The sequence below is a fragment of the Nicotiana tabacum genome, chromosome 19 (genome assembly GCF_000715075.1).
Source record: "Nicotiana tabacum cultivar K326 chromosome 19, ASM71507v2, whole genome shotgun sequence".
In the NCBI taxonomy this organism is placed as follows: Eukaryota; Viridiplantae; Streptophyta; class Magnoliopsida; order Solanales; family Solanaceae; genus Nicotiana; species Nicotiana tabacum.
In genome coordinates this window covers 65,274,248-65,299,314 of record NC_134098.1, presented here as the reverse complement: position 1 = coordinate 65,299,314, position 25,067 = coordinate 65,274,248, and the positions used below count along the sequence as shown (strand labels likewise).

The window sequence follows — 25,067 nt, the reverse complement described above, 5'->3', positions numbered from 1 at the left end:
TTGGAAATGAGTCGGCTTGCCTAGTTCCACGATAGGCGCAATCACGACAGAGGTTAGTTCGGGTCGTCTGGGGGTATTTTAGTGTTTTCACCATAGTTTAGACAGATTGTACGCCTAAAAATTTTCTTTTCAGCATATTTTATTTTACACTATTCCGTTCAGGCTCTCTTCTCTAGGATAATACGCGGCTCTTTCTCTTCTCAAACGTGTAACATCAAGCTCCTCTTGATTTTGCTGATTTGAGTTGTTTTCTTAGCTTGCCAACACCTATGTTTGATGGGGATCAACAATAAATTTTGGGGGTTAAACATTATCTCTTCAGGTTTTCATGGGATCAACGATATATTTTGGGTTAACATTATCTCTTCGGGTTAGATTACTTTGATGCCCTCTTTTTTGGCAAATCTGATTTTCATTTTTAAGGTTATATTTGACACTTTATGGAACTGTTTAGCTATGTCAGCTGAATAAATTCTGGATTAAACTTTGTTCTGCTTGGGTTTTCTCTCCATATTTCTCGCTCCGCTTCTCCACTATTCACCTTTTCGTCTCTGTGCTCATTTACTCACAGGTTATTACTTTGTTTGATTTATAATTTTGAGATTAGTTTAGACAACTTGTTGAATTTTTTACTTGTCTGATGTTTACTAATTACCAGTTATAAAAGTTAAAGGGTTAAAAACTATCGTGTTAACTAAAGGCGATTATTTGATGAGCAAAGTCAACAGATTACGAAGAAACAAACATTATAACTCTATTTATATAATTAGAAGAACTCGCATGGCAGACTGAAACTTATACATTAAAGTAGAAATAAAGTGTTTATGGAGTAGTAGTTAATAAGATTTTAGGGAACATACTCGTTTGTGTGCCTGAGTTAATTGAAAAAGTATCTTTATTAGAAGTACTTACTATCTTTTTTTGATAGAAATATATAAAGGACTATACAAGTAAGTTGCTCTGTTTTTCCCTTCGGTGGATTTAATAACAATAAGAAAATCAAACTTGCTCAAGTTTTTGTGCGTTGAAGTCACTTGGTTATGGAACTTGTTAATGGGAAAGACTTTAGTCTTCCCTTCCTCTACTTGTTTTTTGATTCTTTGGTCTGAGAAAACAGTCTTCCCTTTTATCAAATTGTGAACTATTTTATTGTTACGGTTATGTTTGAACCTGTTGTAGTCTCGTGGGAATTTCTTTGTAAATTCGAGTTGTCACTCACTGAACACTCGCAATGCTATATCAAGTTTTTTTTTTTTTTTACCTTCGGTTCGTATTAGATAGAGTTTATTTGATTCTCAATAAGGAATTGAAATAATCTTTCGAACGGACTCCATATGCTTCCAAAAGGAACCAATAGAGAAAATAAGCAGGGGAAACTTTTAGTGATGTATCAACTGTCTAAACTTACGTTTTCATTAAGACTTACTATCTTAATACTAATCTATCTTAACTTATTTTGGTGCACTTCTTACGGATTAGATATATCAGTAAAAGCAGGAATAGATCTAGCCCTATCAGAATTGGCTCCAACAATCTTATATGTTTATCAACAAGTTATTTAGCCTAATCTTGTTGTTTCAATTTCAGTAATGATGGTCAGCATTGACCCTTTGTTGCAGAATTTGAATTCTTAAGGTCGAGTTATTAATAGTACTCTCTAATTTGCAGTCTTGATGCACGTTAAATATGAAGTATATGTCTTTATATTATTACTATTGTTAAATTTTTTTTAATCATAACCATAAACAACTCGATAATTTTATGCCAAAGAATAAAACAACCGAATTTGTATCTTTAGTTACAGCACTGTTAGCATGTAAAAGAAATTCTTATGTGCTTCTATAGTACATTCAATTTCTTTGCCACAAGGAAAACCTTCAGCTTAGCAGTAAATATGGTTCAACAGTTACTTTGCTTTGTTTATCAGTACATATATGTTATCTTCAGTCTTCCGATACTTTTTACTGGTTTTGTCCCCATATAATTTCATAATTGATTACTTTCTATCTCTCTTGAGTTTTGCTTCTTGGAGTTGTGGTAGTGAGAGGGAGTTTGTGCGAGAAAAGGTGAAACTTCTGCATTTTCAGCGATTTTTGCGATCTAAGAGGATCAGCAAAGCTCTTCTAGAAAACAATGAAGAAACTTTACAATCTCTACTTAGCACAGGTTGCAGAAGGTTAAATTTTATTAAGTGAAGAAGCAATCGAAGAGAAAAGTTGCTTATCTTACTGGGAGAATAAAGATTCTTGAATCATGGGGTGGAAAAGTTTGCAGTCTTTAGGCTTAATTTTTTTTTTATTCGAGGAATTCTTTGAGACTTAGTTGGCCCATCGGTTTAAAACTCAAGACAATACAGCCTTCCCGCATAAAAATACCAGGCTCTTTATTACTGGCAGAGTTCAAACCTGTAACGTCCACCTTATCTATACCTCTGCCGTTGTGTCCACATCGGTAAACCAACACCTCGAGGGCAACTTGGGTTAATATGTGTAACTGAAGTCTTCTGTTTATTTCTGAAGCAAGTTGATAGGGGGTTCAACTGCTCCAGCTTTGTTTTGATCTGTGAGCTTCATCTTGAAAGTGTTATTGCCATTAGAGTTTTACTCATACCGTATCCTGCAATTAGATATTTAGTAGCAAGATATATTAATCAAAAATTAAAATTCTTCATCATACCGCTACAGTTTACAATGATAACAATTCATTTACCTGTACAAGAGGCTTCAAATAATTAGCCTCATATGAAGAGCCTAAAACTTCAAATAATTAGCCTCATATGAAGAGCCTAAAATGTCTATGGCTACTCAATGTCCACTCCCGTTGAGCATCCTCCTCTCTCTCTATACTCAAAACAAAAAATAAAAGGCAGCAAAAATAAAATCAAATTTAAGGGCGTCAGAGAATACTACATTTGTCCATCATCGATTGTGTAAGGGTTTCAAATGAGTGTAAATGATCCTCGGCTACTTTACGCACTGTCCTAGGGTCTTGAACTAGATGTTCGTATTCTTTCGCAATACTCAGCCGTTTAGGATTAGGAGAAGTGTCCCTCTACAGTAGGATTTCATCATGCTAAAATAATGCATTGAAGCCAACAAGATTGATTCACTTTCAAAACCCTTTTTGTTGTAACAGAGAGAGCAACTTGCATCTTAAACTGTTTATACTGTACAATTTCAATATTTCAATTATTGAAGAAATAATTGAGGTATAAGAAAAGAACAAAGCATTTTGCTCATTAATGTCACGTCTCAAAAGTAACTTGGTTGGTGTTGCAAGAGCTCAAGTTGAGCTAATAGTTTAGCCTTTATAGGTTTAAACAATGATTCATCATTGTGTGCTAGATCAATGACCACAACTTGTGATATTTATCTTTTCGTTATGATTGACCGTTGTTACCTAATTAGGCTTTGGATGTGTACTAATCCATTTTGGCTTAGCTCGTGCCATTTCTTCTTATGATTTAGAAATATTAATAAAAGTGGAAATAGGTCTATCAGTCATTATCGCCATCTAATTATTTATTTAAAATGAAAAAACATATTGGCAGTAGGATATTGTATGGAAACAACTTCAGTGCCATAGTTAATCGGTGGACATTGTCTTCTTAAGTTGAAGGAGAAGATATTTCGAACGAAATAACAGCAAGTAACATTCACTTGATGCGCATGAAATAGTAGAATAAATCACAACTTTTAGTTTCTTCATTACTTTCTTTTACTGCAGATTCACATATTTGGTATGGTAATAGAGCCTACTACAATGATCTTCTTTCTTGTCTTTACCATTCATTTTAAGACAGTCACATTACACTTTCTGTAGAGAATATTTTTGCGAGTATTTTCAATGCACAATGTGTTGAACTTGATGCTGGCCATGACTGCAACTTATTTCTTCCTTTGTAGAACTACTGATGCTTCTGTTACATTTGGTACGACAAAAAGAGTTGCTCAACGTACTTACAGGTAACCAACTATCTTATCTTTATATATTTGTAAACGCAGGCTCCTATTAATACATTCTCTGTTTCTCCTGCCCATTGTACTGCTAACCGTTAATGTTGTGCACTAATTTTGTTTCTACAAGTTGTGGTATTGTGTCTATCTGTAATGTTGTTTGACGATAGCCGTTGTTGATGCTCACAGCGGGTGCTGTATATATCAAGGTGCAGTATCTTTTTGTGCTTCCACATACTCGCTAATAGAAATTGATATCTTGCTAAAGGGTTGTGTGATAGTTTGCAAAACTTCATTTAGGAGTACAAACTACGACTCTGATGGATCATACACAAAAAAATAAACGTCCCCTCTCAGAGACAGATATAAATATTGGTCAACGTGAAAAATATAAAGAGATGGCTGTAGAGAAAAAGCAAAAGTTACTGCTACAACGTCGACTAAAATACCAAGAGTCAAAGAGACATACGCATTTGGAGAATATAACTATTGTTCCCTTGATTGGAACAATGGCTGGTAAAAAGAGATGAAACACGTCCATTCTCTGTCTATGAAAAAGGTGAGTATGCCACCTTCTTTGCTCGCTTTTAAAATAGCTGCCACTATTTAGTTCCATCTAAAGACCACCTACCTTCGTTTTAGGTTCAACGTCAATTGTATCCAATGAACTACATAAGAAAGTCTACAACATAGTTACACCCAAAGGTCTGTTCAGTTTTTTGTCTCCCATTAGCAGTCATGACTGCTTTTGCTTTGCCTTAGTCTTAACAATCCATTTCGAATATACAGATGGTACAACAACCACAAAGTTTACTCCAAACATCAGTCGGTTGCGTTCAAACTATGTTTCGCTTCAAAAAGTTCCAATCTGCAAATTTTGCTCAGCAAAAAGATTTGAATATGAACCTCCTACATTCTGTTGTCGTACTGGGACAGTAAAGTTAACTTCTCATCAAATGCCTGTGAAATTGCGTAATCTATATCTTGGAAATAGTGTGGCGTCTAAGCACTTTCGAACATACATTAGAACATATAATAATCTTTTTGCATTCACGTCACTTGGTATAAAGTATGACAAAGATCTAGCAAAAAAAAACTCCGGTATTTACACCTTCAGAGTTCAAGGGAAGATGTACCATTGGATAAATAATTTGCACCCTACCGATGACAAACCAAGAAACATACAATTATATTTCTATGATAATAGCAATGAGCTGACACATAAGATGCCATATTCTTAGAGAGTACATGAATCGGTAGTGAAGGAATTGATAGATATATTATCAATAAACCCATACTCTGTATTTTTGCGATCTTTGGTACATATACCGAACCTACGAGATTTCTATATAGCTCTCAAATGTGACTTAGACTTGGATCAAAGAGTATATAATTTGCCAACTTCATCTGAAATTGCAGCAATATGGACCGAGGAAAATGTCGGTGTAGCCTTTAATGCACCACATATTCAAAGTTACCCTCACACTAATCGAACACAAATAGTGAATTACTACTATGGTTGTTATGATGCACTGCAATATTCGCTATTGTTTTCGCTAGGACAAAGTGGATGGCATTGTGGTATTAAGAAGCTCCCAGCAAATTGCCATGCATACGCAATAATTGCGCAACACGAAGAAGTACCAAGCATACGAAACGTTACCTCCCTTGACGGATATCTTGAAATGGAAGCTGAAATTCTAAAAAAAGGACAGCGTTAAATACAGTTTCTGTCCGTGAGTATTATTGTTACAAACTACAAATGAGAAACGATGATTAAGATGAAATATTGCATACTGGAAGAATATTTTAGCAGTATTCAGTTAATGAGTACATTAAACTTGAAACGCAAAGGTTGGATTTCGCAGTATTCAATCAAGATTTGTTTAGAATGGCTATGTTACAAGGACTTCTTGACATTTTGCGATTAGGAGAACGTGATGCTTCTAATATCGAGAAACAAACTTTCCTTCCAAGTTCTTTTATTGGAGGGCCCCGGGATATGCGTCAACGGTACATGGATGCTATTGCGCTCGTGCAGCATCTCGGTAGACCTGATTTATTTATAACAATGATATGTAATCCTTCCTGGACGGAAATAAAGGAACATTTAATCTCAACTGATGAGGCACATAACAGGCCTGATTTGATCAGCCGAGTATTTAGAGAAAATAGAAGAATTCAAAAAGGATATACTAAAGCGAAATATCTTTGGAAAAGTTGCAGCTTTTATGTATAATATAGAGTTCCAAAAGCGAGGTTTACCTCATACCCATTTTCTTATAATATTAACTAATGAATACAAGTTACTTACTCCAGAGGCCTACGATAATATTATTAGTGCAGAAATACCTGATGAAAAAGCAGAACCAGATTTATATTCACTTGTTCTTAAATATATGATGCATGGTCCGTGCGGTAATTTAAACCCAACAAATTCTTGTATGAAGAAAAAAGGTTACTGTAAATTCAAATACCCAAAAAGCTTTGCGGATCAGACATCAAAAGGAACAAAATCTTACCCAATTTGTAGAAGACGCAATACAGGACTGGTAGTAAAAATAAGAGAACGATACTTGGATAACTCATGGGTTATTCCATATAATCTTTTTTTGCTCGGAAAATTTGATTGCCATGTGAATGTTGAGATATGTTTTGATATTAAGGTCGTTAAGTATCTTTACAAGTATATATGTAAATGACATGATAAGATTGTATTTTTTGTACACAATAAGGACACAAACACAGAAGTAATAGACGAGATAAAAGAATTTCAGTCTGTTAGATGGGTCTTGCCTCCGGAAGCTATGTGGCGGTTGTACGGTTTCGCTATTAGTGAAATGTCCTCGAGTGTATGCCCTCTTCAGCTTCACCTTAAAGGACAACAATTTATTTCATTTAAAAGCAGCGCAAATATAGATACACTTATAAATAATTCGATGATTAAGCAAACGATGTTGACACAATTTTTTGAAATGAATAGAACAAACACAGACGCCGGAGAACTCAACCTATTATACCGAGAATTCCCCGAACATTTTGTTTGGTCTGCTACGGACAAAATGTGGACGCGCCGGAAAAAAACAACATGCTATTGGTCGTGTAGTAACATGTCATCCAACAGAAGGAGAGCAGTACTATCTTAGAATGTGACTAATGAATATTAGAGGACCAAAATCATATAGGGATTTACTAACTGTTAACGGAGAACGCTGCAGCAGTTTTAGAGAATCTGTGAAAAAATGCGGATTGCTACAAGTGATAATAGTTTGACAGAATGCATGTCTAAAGCAGCAAGTTACCAAATGTCATATAGTTTGAGACGTTTATTTGCTATATTATTGATCTATTGCAATCTAACTAACCCGAGACAACTTTGGGAGAAGTTTGAAGAGCACATGTCCGAGGATTATAGGTTGTTACCTAATATTCACAAAAGAAACATACGATACATGGTTATAAACCATATTAGCGACATATGGCACTCTATGGGTGGCGACATAAATGAATATCATCTCATTCCAGAAACAATAAGGTCTTCTATAGTTGCAAAAGACGCAAAAGAGGTATACTATGAAAGGACCATCACTGTTACTGAAGAGGATATACTACTACACAAAAAATTGAATGAAGATCAACTCAAAGTGTACAATGTAATTACATAGAGAAATTTTGCAAACAAAGCGGGAGCATTCTTTATTGACAGTCCGGGAGGAACTGGGAAAACCTTTTTATACTGTGCGTTGCTGGCAACTATACGATCTAAAGGATATATAGCATTGGCAACTGCCACTTTTGGTGTAGCTGCTTCTATACTTTCCAGTGGACGAACTGTACATTCACGTTTTAAAATTTCAATAAATATTGACGAGAATGTCACATGCAACATTAGCAAACAAAGCTCACTAGCATGTTTGATTCAGGATGCAAAATTAATCATATGGGACGAAGTATCTATGGCGAAAAAAAGAATGATCGAACTCCTTTATGTACTTTTAAAGGACTTAATGGATTCAACGATCCTATTTGGTGGGAAGGTTGTAGTTTTTGGAGGTGACTTCAGACAAACACTTCCGGTAGTTCGAAACGGGGAAAAAGGAGATTTCATTAATGAAAGTTTACTATATTCTCATATCTGGGAAGAACTTGAAAGGTTGCTGTTATTTGAAAATATGAGAGCAAAAGATGATCCTTCATTTTGTAATTATTTGTTGAGAGTAGGAAATGGAAAAGAAAAAGTGACCTCAACAAATAAGATTGAAATTCCAGCATCCTTCATCGTTCTTTATACAACTGAAAAGGAATCTTTGGATAAACTGTTCACGATAACTTATCCAGATTTGCATACATTTTTTTCTTCCTCATCCTGCACAAGCTCCCGTGTTATCCTAACAACTAAGAATGATTTCGTTGATGAGATTAACGACATGCTTGTTGCTCGCTTTCCAGAGGAAGCAAAAACTTTTGTTGGCATTGATGAAACCATTGAACCTACTGATCAATCACAGTATGAGGATTTACTGCATACTTTAAATCCAGTTGGTCTGCCGCCATACAAATTAACATTGAAAAAGAGCTGTCCAATTATATTATTACGAAATTAAAATTCGTGTGAGGGTTTATGTAACGGTACACGTTTGACTTGCTGCTACTTTAAATCGCATGTCATAAACGCCAATATTTCAGTGGGTGACTTAAAAAATACACATGTGTTTATCCCAAGAATACCCTTACTATCATCCCAGGACGAAAAAATGCCTGTCCCATTTAAAAGGACATAATTTTCTGTAAGATTATGCTTCGCCATGACAATAAATAAAGCACAAGGTCAGACATTGGATTTTGTTGGAATTTATTTGCGAGAACCTTTTTTTTACACGGTCAACTTTATGTTGCTTTGTCTAGAGCAAAGAGTTCGAACTGTGTGAAAGTGCTAATTCAACCCACTATACCAGGTAACTATGATGATCACTGCACAGAAAATATTGTGTACAATTAAATTATTAAAAAGGCCATTTTCTGAGGATATTGCAACTAGAGCACACAGTATCCTAGCTAAAAAAAACTATGATGAGCTGATACAAAATACTGCTGATACGCAATCTGGTTCGTAGCAATCAGAATGCATTCACTGAAGTGATGCAAACTAGAGAGGATATCTTCTCTGTACATGATTGTTTTAACCCAAGACAAAAACAACAATGGGCTGCAATATTGGCTAACATGGTCATACAGAGACACTTGGGTGCAGATCTGGTACATGCCGTTAATACTAATAAGTAATATCCGCAAAAGTGACACTTCTCTGTAGGGGACAAGAGCTAAGAAACATACGCATATGCTGGTAGAAAATGATTCCTATATGTAATTTTTGCAGTCTAGGAAGATCCCAGAAATGTTTTTAGACAAGCAGTAATCTTATCTTTTAAAAAAATATAAATGTTTACACAACGTGAGTGTTTAGTGCAGTAAGACTACTATAAATGGTCTTTTGTAACTCATGGTGCCAAATTCGTGTTCTAATTGTCATGGCGTGTACTTTATACAGAAATAGCGTCCTAACAGTTCTTCTATTTTACTATCTGTCGGTGTCTATAGTTTATCTTTCAGTAAATGATGATTTATTATTTTTTGTTCTTCTTCTTCTTTTCCAATGCAGAGTGTACAGAACATATGGAGTACAGACTAACCATAGATAAGATCACTCCACAAACAAAAGAGTGGACCTCAAAAGTACAACTCATTGAGAAACCTCGGCCAAGGAAAAGTAAAGATGGAAAGACCCGATTCCAGATTGCTGTTGTCCAAGACGAAAATATAATTTTCTCTCTACCGTGCTATTTCTTCTTCTACTGTGTGAAATATAATTGCCATCACCATTATTTTTTAATTTAAACTAAAGAAAGAAACTTATCACCTTAAGTTATCATACAGTTTTTTATTTCTCCTTGCGCAAACTATATGTTAAGAAGTAAATATTATAAGAGCTCTCTGAAGTCAGATTTTACGCATTTACCATTCACTCATGCTTGATATTTTCTTGCCCAGCCTCTTTGGATTACCAAATTTTTGCGTTTCTGTTATGGATTAATTACTTCCGCCCATTTAACCCTTGATTTGTCTAAAAGGATATTTTTGCATTACTTTATGCACTTGCCCCGTTCGAAATTTTCCTTCATTTACATATAATTATTTTTAGCTACTAACATGACTAACCAGTTCTACTAAATTTTATACATTCTGGGAGCTACCGGTTTGGATTTTAGGAAGCCTTTTTGAAAATAATTACTGCATGTGTCATCATATCATTTGAATTTTATGCATGCTTACCATTTTTTACATGTGTGTTTTTTGCATCTCTCCGTATATTGGTATAAACAATATAGTTAGGCACTTTGCACCAATTAATATATCGAGCGAAAATGTAGATCTAAAGAAATATCATTGTAGCTGCTCTATGTTTGTATGCTCACTTGTTCCGTTGTGTTGTAGCTACATAATATATTGAACAATAATTGTCTCTTAGGGACTTATTTTGATTTGTAGTATCATTGTACAAATATTGGCCTCATAACAGAAGTAGCTAAAACTTATAGATTTTTTGGGGTTGTCACAAAAAGTTTCCCGAGTCAGTTTCTTCTCTCATTTAAACGTTTTAGACATATATAATTATTTTTCAGATTTTGTGATGCAACACAGTGGATTCTCTTTAGTTTTGTTGAATGAGATCTACATTTGAGAATGGGACATTCTTTAGTTCAAAGGGTCATGCTGACTTTAGGTCAATGGTATGAAACAATTTTAGCTATGCTTTATGACTGACTAATATAAGACCTCGGGCCCCTTTTTTGGTAGCCCTCTACAAATTGCAATTCCTGTATAGATTTGTTATCAATTGTGTTTCATGAGTTTGAGGCTGCTCATACTGTACTTGTTTACTATTTTAATATTTCAATATTTTGCATTTGTATGTCCCCATATGTTTATATGGATACACTTCCGCAAGAGTAGTTGAGTAAGTCATCATTCTATCAAAATGCAGGAAGAGCAAGTAGTCGATGTTCTGTACGGGGAAGACATAGAAAAGTATGCAGACAAGCTTACCCTGCTTTCCACTTACTTGATATCTACCTCAAAAGTGAGGGTTCCTTTACCCTACTGAGTACCTATCAACCGTTTTGAATGGGTTATTGACAAATTTACTGTCGTCGAGGAGGTGAAAGATGATAACATACAAGACCCACCGCTCCCACCGCCGACGAGGTTCAATATTGTACCCTTTGCATATTTGCACGAGCAACAACGATCGGTAACCATTATTTCACGCGTAGAATCCTCTGACAACTAAATTTATTTGTATCCTTACATTTTGAGACTGTATATATTGGTTTAAATTATAAGCCGCTTGCAATGTCCACTAAACAGACATAATTGCCATTGTGGTGAATTGTGGCTCGATAAAGTATGCTGGCGCTAATAGTAACAAGTGTAGTGAAATCATCGTAATGAATACCGAGTAAGTCTGTTGGCACTCTATTTACTTTATTACTTTCGCTACAGCTTGCAAAAAAACATTGCTACAAATATATAGCCAGATACTGTATGACGATGTCGTCTTATTCACTTGATTACTTTGGTTAGATACCTTCAATTAAGAAGTTATAATGTCATGAGATTATAATCTCAGCCATCTCCTCATCGGTGTCACCTTCTTCGACTAAAGTTGGCAGGAAGTATTGCACCTTGAGATTGATCTATGCCATTAGCCTTACCGTTTTGTTCAACAAATTTAATCATTCTATGAATAGAATAAGGCATAAGATCTCCAAAAAGAAATTGTATAGGCTTTCAGACATAATCCAGCTTTTTTGTCTTGACATTTTGAACTACAACATTTCAGTGATCACCATGGTTTAGTACAAATTTTTATTTTGTATATTGGCCTAGGTAAAATCCAGCACTGCTCACGAGAAAAGAATGCAAAGAAGTCTGAAATGTGTCTATCACTGTTTATTTTAATGTGTCCATTGCTGCCTTTTTTAATGTAAACATTGACTGCTATCATCTGACACAAGAAGACTTCATTACTCAGTGGGAGATCAAAACTCCTCCTTTTCTATTGTCCATGTCATTTTTGTAGCTAAAACATGATTCATATATAATATGTGTTAAGAAAGTTTGTTACTCATTTTAGAAGATCATCCATTGGAAAAGATTTTAATGCACAGCTAACTCTAATATATTAGATAAACGTGTCTCATTTCTTCAATTGCTCCAATATTTCCTCTTCTACGTCAGTTACAACTTTTTGTAGAAATTTGGTTGACAAAAAAAACTTAACAAAGAATGATAAAGTGCAATATATTAACATATGAAAAAATATTTAGATAAGTTCTTAAGTTCCTATATAGCCAGAAAAATTCTCTTCTCAATCCTTATACTCGGCAATCTATCAGGTAATTATTTGTTCTCTTTTTTGGGCCCTAAAATATATATTTTTACTATGAATTCGCTGCGTAGATTTTAGAAAATACAGTGACAACTACATACTCCAGAAGTCATTAGTTCCAAACCGAAAAAAACTGTATAGGTCATGCTGCATTTGTTTGCTCAGACACGCAAGATGCATCATTTAAAAAACTCTTCTGCCAACCTTCGCTCTCCTGCGCAAACATGTTACTTACTTCTTATAGCTTTATTACTCTTGTTGACATTGTTAGACTTGTATTTTTTTTATTGGGTAGTGTCACTTATTGTCCATTTCTTTTACTATAGTATGAGGCCTACTATCCTTACGCTGTGGGAAGACTTCGCCGACGCTGATGGAAGCATCCTCGCTGCACAGGTTGCTGAATATCCAATAATTGTAGCAAAACGAATTACGCGAACCAACTATGCTGGTATGGAAAACATTACACTTTTTTTTAGTATGCAAGAGGTCTATTGTGAATTCTTTACCAACATAATGTGTCATATAGGATTATCATTGTCGACAAGGTACAACTCGGTCATACTGATAAATTCACCATATCCTCAAGTTGGAAGACTTCTAAACTGGTATGGAACAAATATTGATATAATCAAATTTTATATTTCGTTAATCAGTTCATGCAAACTAAACATGTGCGGGTAAAACTAGATGGTCCAACATATGCAATTCCCTACTGTACTACCGTGTTTCCCTTCTTCTCAAAAAAAGGGACATACTTAGCAAGCTATAAGTTCAAAGATTTTCTCAGTTAATTACAAGTTTATAACAACTTGATATAAGTGTATCTTCATTGAAATGGTTTTGAACTACATTGCATCTCATTTTACAATATAACATTATGAGTTTACAATCTTAGAGCTTATATGCAAATTTTCTCACCAAAATAATTACTTGGGGATGTGTGACTTTGCCCTCATATTCAATGAGTATTTTGGTATGGTATATGTAACATTCGTAAGAACAACCAGTACTTGTATGAGCTTTCGATATTTACTGGCATCCCTTTGATCAGCTATGAAATAGCACTGCACCGCGTTGGTTGTTGGGGATAGTTGCTCTACAATATGACAAATAAGGTGATATCATTGTTCAATGTTGACTAGATTTCTGCAAAATTAACTTATTCTTCGAACAGGAACTGCTGCAGTCACTGAGGCTAATAATCATATTTTCTTATCTGTATTCTTACAATTTGTCTACACTATATGTCCACATACCATATATGTACTATGTGTTGGAGCTCTGGCCAGTTGAAAAATTATGTTATATGCATTATAACTGTGGTCAAATAAAAGATGTAATTTTTTTTTTTGGGTACTTTCTGTTCATTTTCCGTGTTATTGGTGTAATCTGCACAATAATTTGTCACTGAAACAGCCTATTCCTACTTTTTCCTACGTTTTTAAAGTTTGTCACAACCTTTTTGTGTCATTTTAAATCTACCTCACATTTTGTTGCCATTGAAATGCCTCTATACACGTACAGGGTCAGAGACAACCGACCAAGATTGATGAGATACAGTCAGCAAAATTCTTTGGCGGTTGATTGGTCTCTGGTGCCTGCGGCAGAACACAATGATACTGTCCCAATTGCTGATATCCAGTCACAACCTCACGTATGTGTATTTCATGCATGTTAATATGTGTACATATAGAGTACTTTAGTATTTTTGTCCCAACTCAATAAATCTACTTCTATCTCCCTCTTTCACAGATACAACTCTTTTACGTGGAAGGTAAATTATCACTGCCGACTCACGACCAAGATTTCTATGAATTACTGTGTTCCCACTGCGGGCGGCAGTACAGAACTCATTCGCCAAAAATTATTCATTGTGCGAGCTGCAAGCAACGTACGATGTTAACATCCGGTATTGCGGCTTCGACTACGAACTTAATAAAATATGTTTGTTCGACATCTTCAAACAAAAAAAGGTTTCTGTCATTGGCTTTATGAAAATCAAATAACGTAAATTAATTGCATATTAGGGCTCGCTTTGAGGTTGTAATGACAGATGGCAGTGGATCAGCTGTTGCAACATTATTAGGCGAATTAGGAGAGAAATTTCTTGATATGACCGCCGCATATATCTGTGAAATAATCTCAGTTAAGGTACTTTGTTGATGGCGATAGGAGAAACTTTTTAAAACTATGATATCGTGAAAACAAATTTACTCTTAATTTTTCCAATTATGTCTTCCTTGATGTTTGCCTTTGTAGGAGATAACTGATATCTCGATTAATTAATTGACCTGCACGGACCAGATACCAACACTAAAAAACAGAACTGCAAATCATCCAATACTTACTCAAGTGTGATTAGAACAAACCATTCTTCTTAAATGTCTTTATTCTCCCTTCTAAAAATTCAAGAAAGTGTTTTGAAAGGACATTAACATTAACCCTTTGAAAATTCTTCAATTAAATCTCACTGGTAACTGAAAATTACAACCTAAAGATGAGTTCTTGATTATTTCTTTGGAGATGAAAAAGGAGAGAAAAAACAAAGAGTGAGAGATAAGAAGAGCATCAAAACGATGAAAAAATGAGATTTTGTTTGCTTGTGTTAGGCAAAATGATGTTGACTTATGTTACCTTACACAACTACGTACTTTTTTGTTCCCAGCAATGCATTCTTGTTAATTGACTAACCCTAAGTTGTTACCCGACTATTCATTATTGCTTTGTTGGTTCATCATCCGACTTGTACTGCTTGGCAATGTTAGTTACTGTCGATGCAGAGAGCTTGTCAATAATTTTCTTACTAAAGTACTGATTATGTCTGCTTATACCTCCATTTCCACATGCCTGTCGAAAACTAAAATATCTCCTTTAGGTCGCTTAAATATTACAATTGGCTTCTTAAATTCATCATTAATGAAAAGATAGTTAAAGGCTATAGAAGCTTGAGGCTTCTGCATCCGAAGTACTTTATAGGCTTAAAACATCCAATTTAATTCAGAGTATATTATTTTTGACCACTATCTCGATGTGTTAAATTCATCTTTTTCTCTCCTGCAGGAACAACCATTACCTCTTGAACATGTTCGATAGTGTCTTCCTCATAAACTCTTCAAGATACAACTGAGACAAATATTTTCTAGAACTTCTGACATGCGGTTGTTTATCGTGTCCTACTCTGTGAAGGAAAATTTGTTTCAATTGCCCGCACCAATCGCCTCTGAAGAAATTGGAGAGAGCCGTAACACTAAATTGGAAAATGTTGAGCTGAAGAAAGAGATAGAAAATGAAGACAGCAGTCACTCGAATGTGGAACAAGTTACACCCAGAAAAGAGCTGAAGAACGAGTTAACTACAGAAGGTGGCTCTTCTACCAAGAGGCAACAAACTGAACTAGAATGAAGGTTAATAAACTTTATTTCTATTTTTTCATTACTTTTTTCCATACTTAAAGGTGATAAACTTTTAGGAGCTTGTTATTGACGTAAGAGTAGCAGATTATAGTTAGCACAAACAACTCAAAAGAAACTTTAAATAATTATAAAAAAAAGGCTATTGCATATTCCATTCCATTCTATATTCATTCATAAGCTCTAATTCGCTCACATTCATCCTCTCCAAAGAACGCCCTCCAGCAGCCAATCCAAAAAGAACAGACAGAGAAAGTAATAGTTTCATGCGACTCCTAATCTGCCTGCTGATTAGCATACATTATTGTGTTGATAATGTTGACAACCCATTGTTAGCTAAATTTCAAGTGCACTGCCTTTCATTAAACATCAGTAATATTCTAGTGTTCATTGATAGAAAAGAATTCTCTAAGTTCCTATGATAATATATTACATAATTGTTGCATTGGCGGACTTATTTTGTTCATTTCAGTATTGTTACACTTTTTAGTACTACTTTATATGTACAAGTTTTCTAAGACATTCTTGTGCTTGAATTGATTTATACTTTCTACATTGCACTTTTATTTCCTTTGTACTGGTATAATTGACTAAGATTATGTAACATATTTTTCAATATAAATTGTGATTCACTGATAAAAGTTTTTAGCTGACGAAAAAAGGCATCATTGTAGATTTTACGTCTGTTTTGTTCGCGGGGTGTTATAACTCTTGTAAAATGCATGTACATACGTCTTCTCCTGCTATGTACATACGTGTTTGAAGATCGCTAGCTTGTGTTTGACATGTAATGCAAAGGACAACCCCTACTTTTTTCAGCTACCAAACATGTTGCCACTTGTTGTTTCTGACGTCCTTTTGTTTCCAATATTGCAGAAAATATGGACCATGCACTTCGCTTTGTGTAACTTACTGGCATGTACATTTATATTTTTGTTAGCCGGTAAAACATATTGGTGTTGTAACTGATGTAAATAGTGGGTTGAAAGACTAGCAGTAAATATGACCTCTTTTTTGGCTTGAATTTATTTTTTTCGCTATGCTATATATCCAACTTTCTAAGACTAAATCGAAACAAACTTACTGCCATCCAAAGGATAAATTAAAGTGATCACGACGCTCTTCGTCTGAGATACCATAATGTTTAACAAATCAACTCATATATCTCAATACATAATTGATCAAAATGCAAGCTGCTCCCAACAGAAAATAATTTATTTTCTTTACAAATTAATGTAAGTTGCTATTTTTATGAAGTATTCCCACTAGTCTACACTATATACTAGTAAGTATCACGTTCAATTCTCGTTGCAACTCGATTATTTTGTTCCAAAAATTTTAATTCATTTTTCATTGAAATGATGTCCATGTTTATCTTATTGATACCTCAAACTACTCTACCTTTAAAAAAAACTATTAAACTATTATTGCAAAACTACTCATTTTTACGAGATTTTATTTAAGATCCCTTTTGGCCATGAAATGTTTTTCACTTTTTTCGAAATCAATGTTTGGCCGGAAAATTTTCTATTTTCACTTGAAAATGAATTTTTGAATTTTTCGAAAATTTGAAAAACTCCAAAATGCTGTTTTCAAAATTTTCACTCAAATCACTCACAAAAATTCAAAAATAACCTAAAATTATATTCATGTCCAAACACAACTCTAATTTTTATATCCAAACACAAATCTAATTTTCAAATACCATTTTCACTTGAATTCTTTTTCATATTTTTCCGGAATTTTACAATTCTTTCCAAACGCCCACTTAAAGCATAGGACAATCCTGTACTTCATTTTAATTAGTTTTAAGGGAGTTTTTCTTATATATACACTATGATAGGAACTTATTAAATTATTTTTTCTAGGCTTTGTAATTTTCAAAAAGTATCTAGATTTTTCTTACAAATTGTATACATTGCCCCTTAAAAAGCTCTCATCCCATGATTAATACCTTCAATTAAGGGATTCAATTATATCCTTTCCTTTTTTCACACTTCTGCTCATTTCATGTGTCCTAATTTTTTCGATAGTTGCACGTCTTCAACAAGAAGTTGGCAATTTTGCTTCAGTTGTTGAATGATTTTGGTTGGAACCTTCAAATACTAGATATAATGTCATACTACATATTCTATGTTCCTATTATCCTTATAATGTTAGGAAAGTGATACTTAATCTAACAAATCCAATAATACATAACTGATTTCCATAATAGATACCAAAAAAATACCTTTTCTTTGCAGTTAGAAATCTATACACACGACATAGAAGATGACAAAAAAAAAAATCAATTGCTACAAGTTTCTTCAACAATTCAAAAATTGTTAAACTCTAGCAAAATTATTACTAATAGGATAATGGCTCATACACAATCGAAATGTGAAATTGGTCACAAACTTACAATTGTTCATCACGGTATACAATTATCATACATTTATGATACAATTTATGCAACAATTATGATACAATCGTGATACAATTCTGATCTTCATCTTCTTCAAGTTTCAATCACAACTCTAAACTTAAATTATGATACAATATTGTATTATAATTGTATTAGTATTGTATTAGGTATTATTTTACATATTGATGATATATCATATACAAGTCAAATACAACTTTGATACAATTGTGATACAATTATGATACAATTATCATACAATCGTGATACAATTCAGAAACTTTTCTTCTTCGAGTTTCAATATGAAATTTTACCTAAAAATAACTCTAAACTTAACCAATCTCCCTCATAATTGAGATATAAACTCCAAGTTATATTCTCAATCATTTGCAAGAGCAGCCAATCCAAACAAATCACAAATTCATAAAACCCAAATGTTGAATTCAAAGTTTCGAAACTTTTTAATGATTGTCAATGGAAAACTCTTTGCTACTGCAATTTTAGAGATAATGTCGATGAATTTGTGTGAAGAGGATGAGATTTGGATTAATTTGTATGAAAGAGATAAATATTTCAAAATCTTTTTGAAAATGGGATAAAACGTGATTTTAGGGGCTGCATAACTGATATACATGAGAGTGGGGGGGAGGGCTGACGTGGGGGAGGGGAGAGGGAAGGGTTGTATCAGTTACATCCTAGTTTTAAGGATGCTCTCTTTATTAAGGTTTTGTATATAAATAGTAAATATAGATAGAGAATATAATTTTTAAGGAACCTAAAGAAAAGTGGTAAATAAGTTTCTATTATAGTATAGCTAGGTAAATTTCACTAGTTTTAAGCGGTCACTATAGGCATGGGGTAAGACATGTTTTGGGAAATTTTCTAAAACCCAAAAACATTCTTGTTTGGCTTCTAAAAGACCAAAAAAGAAAAGGCTTTGGTTTGAGAATATTTCCGGAAAAGCTTGGAAACCCAGAGCTAGCAGATCCAAATATCAGATAACATGAGATAAATCGGTTCATGGACTTAATGAAATATAAATGATGCTTAGCAAATGCCAAAGCATGGGAAGGTCCCAAGTTTCACACCTGATGAAGCTTGCCTTCTTACAATGTCCAGGACGTAAGATGGACAAACATAGAGAAAATTTCAAGCCATTTATTCCACAGCACATATGGTTCTTGTCTATGCATAATCTAACACTATGCTTTTGCGAACGAGATCTGAACACCAGTAGAGGCTATTTGGCATTGTTGGCTGGCTAAAGTCTCTCCAACTACATAATCTAACACTATGTTCTTTACTTGAATTCTAAACTTAGTTCAACGACCAGGTTCATATTCGTGGCATGTACCTACTACACATCTCGCTCTGTACTACCCATGCCGATGAACTAAAGCGCTGGGATCTTGTCAACATGATCATCTGTAAAGACGAATGTCACCAATGTTCCTGTACAAGCTCTAACAATTTGTGTATTTGTGGCCAACAATGGAGTAATCTTTTGGGACACTAGTTTTCTCTAGAGCTTATCTGCTGGCATATAAAAATTATTTACAATCATATAATTTAAAAACGAACTGTACGAAAGTAGGAGCTTGTCAACAGATCATCTTTACAAGGTGAATGTAAGTGATGTCCCCGTAAAAGTTCTAAGAATATATGTTCGCGGTTCCATTAAACAAAAGATTTGAGCAGTCTTTGGGTTACTATTCTATCTCAAGTTTATCAGCTGATCAAACAAAAATACTTGCACAAGTGGATCACCTAAAGGCCAATTATAGGTATTTGTTCACACTGCGCGTTAGTTGGTGGAAAGAGGATTTCTACACTATTGGAGCAAGGCATATTACACTCATTGTGCAAATATTTTACACTGTCAAAATAAAAACAAAGGTCATAATTAGCCCAGCTAACTTCAATCATTTATCAATATAACCACGTTTAAGCAAAGTTGGACATCTACTTGCTTTCTAAAGTGGTTGTGGCGACACAAGAGAAAGAGATGGAGAGATGCAATATCCAACAATTATGGCCTAAATCTAACAACGAAGGAAAAAACTGATATTCGAAGACCTTAGAGAAAGCAGAATCTCCAAGAAACTTCCAAGTGAAGATACCTCAAAGACAAACTCACGGTTTATGAAAGATAAAATGCCCATACAGCAGTCTAAATGCTCTCCGCATCCTCCCTTAATATGCTCAAACGGACTTTTTCAAAATCTCTTCAGAAGGAATCTCGAGCGTTGCCCCCGCATGTTCTTTCTCAGGCTTCACCACTACATCAAACAACATTCCAATTAATTTGTGTAAAAAGCTGCAGAAGTTAATCGATCCACAGAAACATAACAGAATATCATGGAACTTAGCTGATACAGAACATACTTTCAATTAGTGTAAGCTGATATTCATTACGATATTAAGGAAATTTGCATGGTAAACGAAAATAAAGTAAGAATTCAAGATTTAATGAATTGTCAATTTTAGAATGTTATTCATCTTGACTATATAATGATTGAGTTTTTCATTTGTGATATCAAAAAGTTCCCAAGGCTCATGCTTGAAGGTTGTGGTACTTGGACTTAATCACAAGTTGACAAAATCATTTATTAAAGCTTAACTTACATATTTTAGACCACCAATTAGACAATTTCAAAGAGATGTGTCTCAACAACAAGTTCACAACACACTACTGAATGGTCATGTCATTACAAGCAGATATGTCTTAATGAAAATACCTTTTGATATTGTTGTGTGTGAAAGATCTTTAAAAGAATTGCATATTCGAAGCATCAAGCATCTAGGCCCCAAATAACTAGCGCCTAGGCACTGTTAAGGAATAAGGATTCAAACGCATTAGAGAATGCCCAAGCGCTAAAACTTCAGAGTGTGCACATGGACACTATCGATTAGTGCCTAGGAACTGTTATGAAGAACCAACATTCAGAGAGTCTGCAGTTAGGCGCTGGCTCAGCCTCTAATGTTTAGCTGCACCGTACTAGCCTATTTTTTTTAAAACAATTGACAACAATCACATTCTTTCATGGAATGTTACTGTGGTCGTCATTTTGGTTGTTCAAAACAGAATTCTCCAGGTTATAGTTATTTGGATTACTTAACCCAAAGGTCACCGAGATTGCAACAAAAAGATACCATTTGAATAATGGTTAACTATGGTTCGAGCTTGTTCTTTACAATTGTGCAATTTAACTGGTTGTGAAAGTTGTAAGCAGTCATACAACTTACGAAGACTAGGAACACGTTGAAATGAGCTCTAATAATTAACATATTGTCCCTCAGATTTGCATCAGGTCATTAAAATAAGTTATCCTAGGTATTCTCATCTTGTAAGATTGTCATCAAGAAAAATGCCTTTGCAGCAATAAAACAAACACCTGGTGTGTGCCAATTCAGTACTCCGTATGATCCAGAAATGGGGAAAAATAATAGCGCAGGAAATTTATAAATGCAGTGATGTATCGGATTAAGATAATGGGGCAATGAAGAAGAGCATAATTTTTTTACCGAAAGCACCAGAGGGGCTGGATTTGGCTTGGACGATCATGGTGGAGATGAACTCAGAGGCATCACGTGCGTCATCCAACAGCCGCTGAATGTCGGCCTCCGATGTCACGTGACGATTCTCCTCGAACTTATTTCTGACCTCGGCGGCGGATTTTTGGAGCATGAAACCGTCGCCGGCGAAGGTTTTCCGAGTGGCCTTCAGCACTGATCTGTAGGCTCGAAGTGCTTCAACTGCTCTCCCGCTCGCCATTTTCCTCTCTCCGTTGTCTCAGTGAGCTTAATTGATAACCCCGCGACTATAATTTCTCCCTGAATTAGAGAAATGTTTATGCAGAAGAGATTCAATTTATATGAATTGATAGTGTAAATCTTTTAACATAAATTTTTTTTAGGACATGTTATTTATCAATTATTTATATTATATCTAAGAATAACAACTAATTGAATTAAAGGAAAATAAAATGATCAAACCAAACGCGATAGGTAATTGAGCCTCGCTTTAAGATGAACACTAAAAATTGGTTCCGATCAAGTACTCGAGACGGGCTTGGTTACAACTAAATAAATAAGTAGCTGAAAAACACTTTGGACAATAGTTAGAGAATAAAAATAAACTTTATTACTTTCATATGCGTGCCAACAGTGATTGAAAAATGAAAAGGTTCTCCCCTTTATATAGCGGAGGAGTTTCAATCCTAGTACAAGTCTAAATAAAGTAAAAGTCTTTCTCTTCTAGTAAATCGTGATAAGCAATTGATATCGGGCGAGATTTGTGTCGTAATATCCGGTTGAGGGCGGATATTTCGGCCCCTTGTTTGTCCTTTCTAACCGTCTTTCCTTTAGCCTCGGTTCTTCACTTTGCTTGAACTCGATTCTTCCCATGTTTGGCCATGTCTGATTCTTGGCACACCATTCGTCCTCCCCAGACTCTGATCTATAGGGAGCCCTCGGCTTTACCCGAGGCTACATCAGTCAGTGTTGTCTTCTCATTTTTTATCGAAAAATCGGGGGTAACTTTATCCCCGATTTTACCCGTACAGAGATAGCTCCCTCACTTTTCGGATAGTAGATTTATAGAAACAACGAGAAGTGATTAACTGACTCTAGTTCCTTCCTCCGTACGCCACAAGTGAGTTGACAAGTCACCGAAACATCCCATCAGTCGCGTCGTTCTGACTTCAGACACGTGTCAGCTGCCGGTTGACCATCCTCGGTAGGCATCGAATGCGAAACGTCACGCATTCATTATTTCCTTCCTATAAAAGCTCTGGTTTCCTCTTTTCACTTTTTTTACTTCCCAATTTCGAATCTTCTTGAGTTATTCTCGATTTTTTTACTTGTCCATCACTCCCTCAAATCTTCACAAATTGTTCTCCACGTCTTCATTTCTTCATCTTTAGTCTTCAAATCTTCATACTATGCCTTTAAATCTTCAAACTAGATCTTCAAATCTTCATATCAATCTTCAAACCTCCATATCAACCTTTAAGCCTTAATATTCTGATATCAAGATGGCAAAAACCTCAAAATCGGTGCCTCAAAATACTGCTCTTTCAACATCTACCCCGACAGCAGATACCGAGGCGACCCTTCCGGTAGCAGCCTCGAAACCTCTTCTTAAAGAGCTTATCCCCGGGGGCTGCTCCATAGATAACGACTTTAAGGTCGAAAAAGCATCCAAACAAGGAGTTCGAGGTGAGCAGGCGTGAAGGTATATCTGCTCCATCACCGAGAAAATGCTCCAAGTGGTCTGGGAGGATTGCAAATGGGAAGGCAAAAACGTAGTCGTTCCTGGTCCTGATGAGGATATTACGACTCACGTGGAGGGATAATTAATCGTTTATATGTATCCCTTCACGCTCGATCCGATAGACAAATTGGTCCTTGACTTTTGTAAGAGGTACGAGATCTGTCTCGGGTAGATCCACCCATCCTTTTGGAGGTGCTAACAACATGGAGGAGCCCCGATTTACGATCGACTATTTGCTCTATGTCTACAGCCCCTGAATCTTTCGAAGGGTTAATCAAGCTTGCCCGACAGGCAAAGAAGGCTCCCTTCTCTAGCATCGATGAGGAAAGTGACTGAGGCTGTCAGGAGAGGTTTGTTCGGATAAAGACTGAAGATCTCATTCTTTCCGGGTTCTTGTCGTTCACTAAGAAGTGGAACTCAACATGTAAGTCTATCTCCTCTTAAATTGTCAAAATAACGTTTTGAATTTACTCTTCTTTCTTATTACTCATTTTTTCTGATATGCAGTTGTCGCCCGAGTCCCCAATGTAGTCCCCTGTTTTAGGGAGTGGATCGAGGGTATCTGCAAATAACTTACATATTCCGAGCGCGAGTGGCGCAAGCTTTCCAAAGGCAAATGTGAGGCTCGTTCTCATGGTGAGTGCCCCCCTTCTCCCTATTGAAATCCCCTTTTACTTTGTGATTTTGACCAAGTCGTTTCCTTTCATAGGTTTGCCCAATACCACCGAACTTCGGGCAATTACCGAGGTTGTGGCCTCATCCCCACCTGAAAAAACATCCGCTTTGGTATAACCTACTGCCGAGGCTACTACGAAGAAGGAGGAGAAAAAACAAAAGAAGAAAAGGTCCTCTGACTCCTCGGACGCTCCCACCGAGGCCAAGAAGAAGAGGCTCGTGGTCAGGGTCAGAAAGAGTACCAAAAGAATTACTCGTGTCAGGGTCCCGGATCCTGACTCTCTTTATCGGCTCAGGGACTACCTTGAGGATGATGACATAGAGTTCGTCGTCCACGAGCCGATCGACACCGCACAAGAGCTGGCACCCTTAGAAGGGGTGATCATAAATCTGAATCCTCTTCAACTCGGGAGCCCGAGGAGGAACATGTGGCCACTGCTCCTCAAGAAGCTATTTCGGTTCCAAAAGAGTCCACCGACGTCATTGACACTCTGAAGTCATCATCTCACACGGAGCCTCTTTTCGATAAGGCTCAGGTCGTTACAGAAAAATCGACCGAGGTGTCACGGGCTACGGACGAAGCCCTCAATTTATTTTTCGAAGGCGTAGACGTCGGCATCCTGAAAGACTACTCCAGTTTTGGCCATCCGGAGATCCCGAAAAGGGATGTGTTATCGGGTCAGGTAGGCCGAGTTCGAGCCCAAAGCTCGTGAAGCAGTTCCCTGTCCCGAGTGTGGACCCTGACCGGAAGAAGACAGTCATGTTCACAGTATCGACGGATACTAAGATGCTATCCGGGCCTGTCGGTGTGGCCAGTTACCTTCGTTTCTTGGTAACCGAAGAGGACCAAGCGAAAATGAACAAGGTAGATGGGCCAAGCCTCTTCAACAAGGCACAA

General features: G+C 35.8%; 2 protein-coding genes across 13 annotated transcripts; one reads left to right on the top strand and one right to left on the bottom strand.

The window, feature by feature from the left end:
- The first annotated feature begins 151 nt into the window (after nt 1-151).
- On the top strand, nt 152-16,842 carry LOC107790814 (replication protein A 70 kDa DNA-binding subunit B-like). Of its 12 annotated transcripts, XM_016612779.2 has the most exons (10): nt 152-370; nt 3,906-3,965; nt 9,616-9,723; nt 10,999-11,094; nt 11,173-11,265; nt 11,382-11,472; nt 12,732-12,856; nt 12,935-13,013; nt 13,933-14,062; nt 14,161-14,624. In XM_016612779.2, exons 6-10 carry the CDS (start codon nt 11,462-11,464, stop codon nt 14,401-14,403), a joined length of 588 nt encoding a protein of 195 aa, XP_016468265.1. In that variant the 5' UTR covers nt 152-370; nt 3,906-3,965; nt 9,616-9,723; nt 10,999-11,094; nt 11,173-11,265; nt 11,382-11,461; the 3' UTR covers nt 14,404-14,624. The 12 variants fall into 12 exon arrangements, 10 of the variants coding, with proteins under 10 accessions (XP_016468265.1, XP_075093972.1, XP_075093971.1 ...); XM_075237871.1 differs by lacking the exon at nt 11,382-11,472; XR_012702730.1 differs by lacking the exons at nt 12,935-13,013; nt 14,161-14,624 and having other exon boundaries at nt 13,933-14,065.
- Nucleotides 16,843-20,027: 3,185 nt separating this feature from the next.
- Nucleotides 20,028-22,078, bottom strand: LOC107790815 (mitochondrial zinc maintenance protein 1, mitochondrial). Its single transcript, XM_016612780.2, has 2 exons — nt 21,745-22,078; nt 20,028-20,498 (listed from the first exon to the last, which is right to left on the bottom strand). The coding sequence occupies exons 1-2, from the start codon at nt 21,992-21,994 to the stop codon at nt 20,422-20,424; spliced, it is 327 nt and encodes a 108-aa protein (XP_016468266.1). The 5' UTR covers nt 21,995-22,078; the 3' UTR covers nt 20,028-20,421.
- Nucleotides 22,079-25,067: the final 2,989 nt, after the last annotated feature.

What these genes read in the sequence shown, in the direction of transcription:
- LOC107790814 (XM_075237869.1), top strand. Translation starts at nt 12,550, where the DNA reads ATGCTGCATTTGTTTGCTCAGACACGCAAGATGCATCATTTAAAAAAC. An exon ending in TACGCGAACCAACTATGCTG is followed by an intron (nt 12,857 to 12,934) that starts GTATGGAAAACA and finishes TGTGTCATATAG; the next exon opens with GATTATCATTGTCGACAAGG. An exon ending in ATATCCAGTCACAACCTCAC is followed by an intron (nt 14,063 to 14,160) that starts GTATGTGTATTT and finishes CCTCTTTCACAG; the next exon opens with ATACAACTCTTTTACGTGGA.
- LOC107790815 (XM_016612780.2), bottom strand. Translation starts at nt 21,994, where the DNA reads ATGGCGAGCGGGAGAGCAGTTGAAGCACTTCGAGCCTACAGATCAGTG. An exon ending in CAGCCCCTCTGGTGCTTTCG is followed by an intron (nt 20,499 to 21,744) that starts GTAAAAAAATTA and finishes TGTTTGATGTAG; the next exon opens with TGGTGAAGCCTGAGAAAGAA.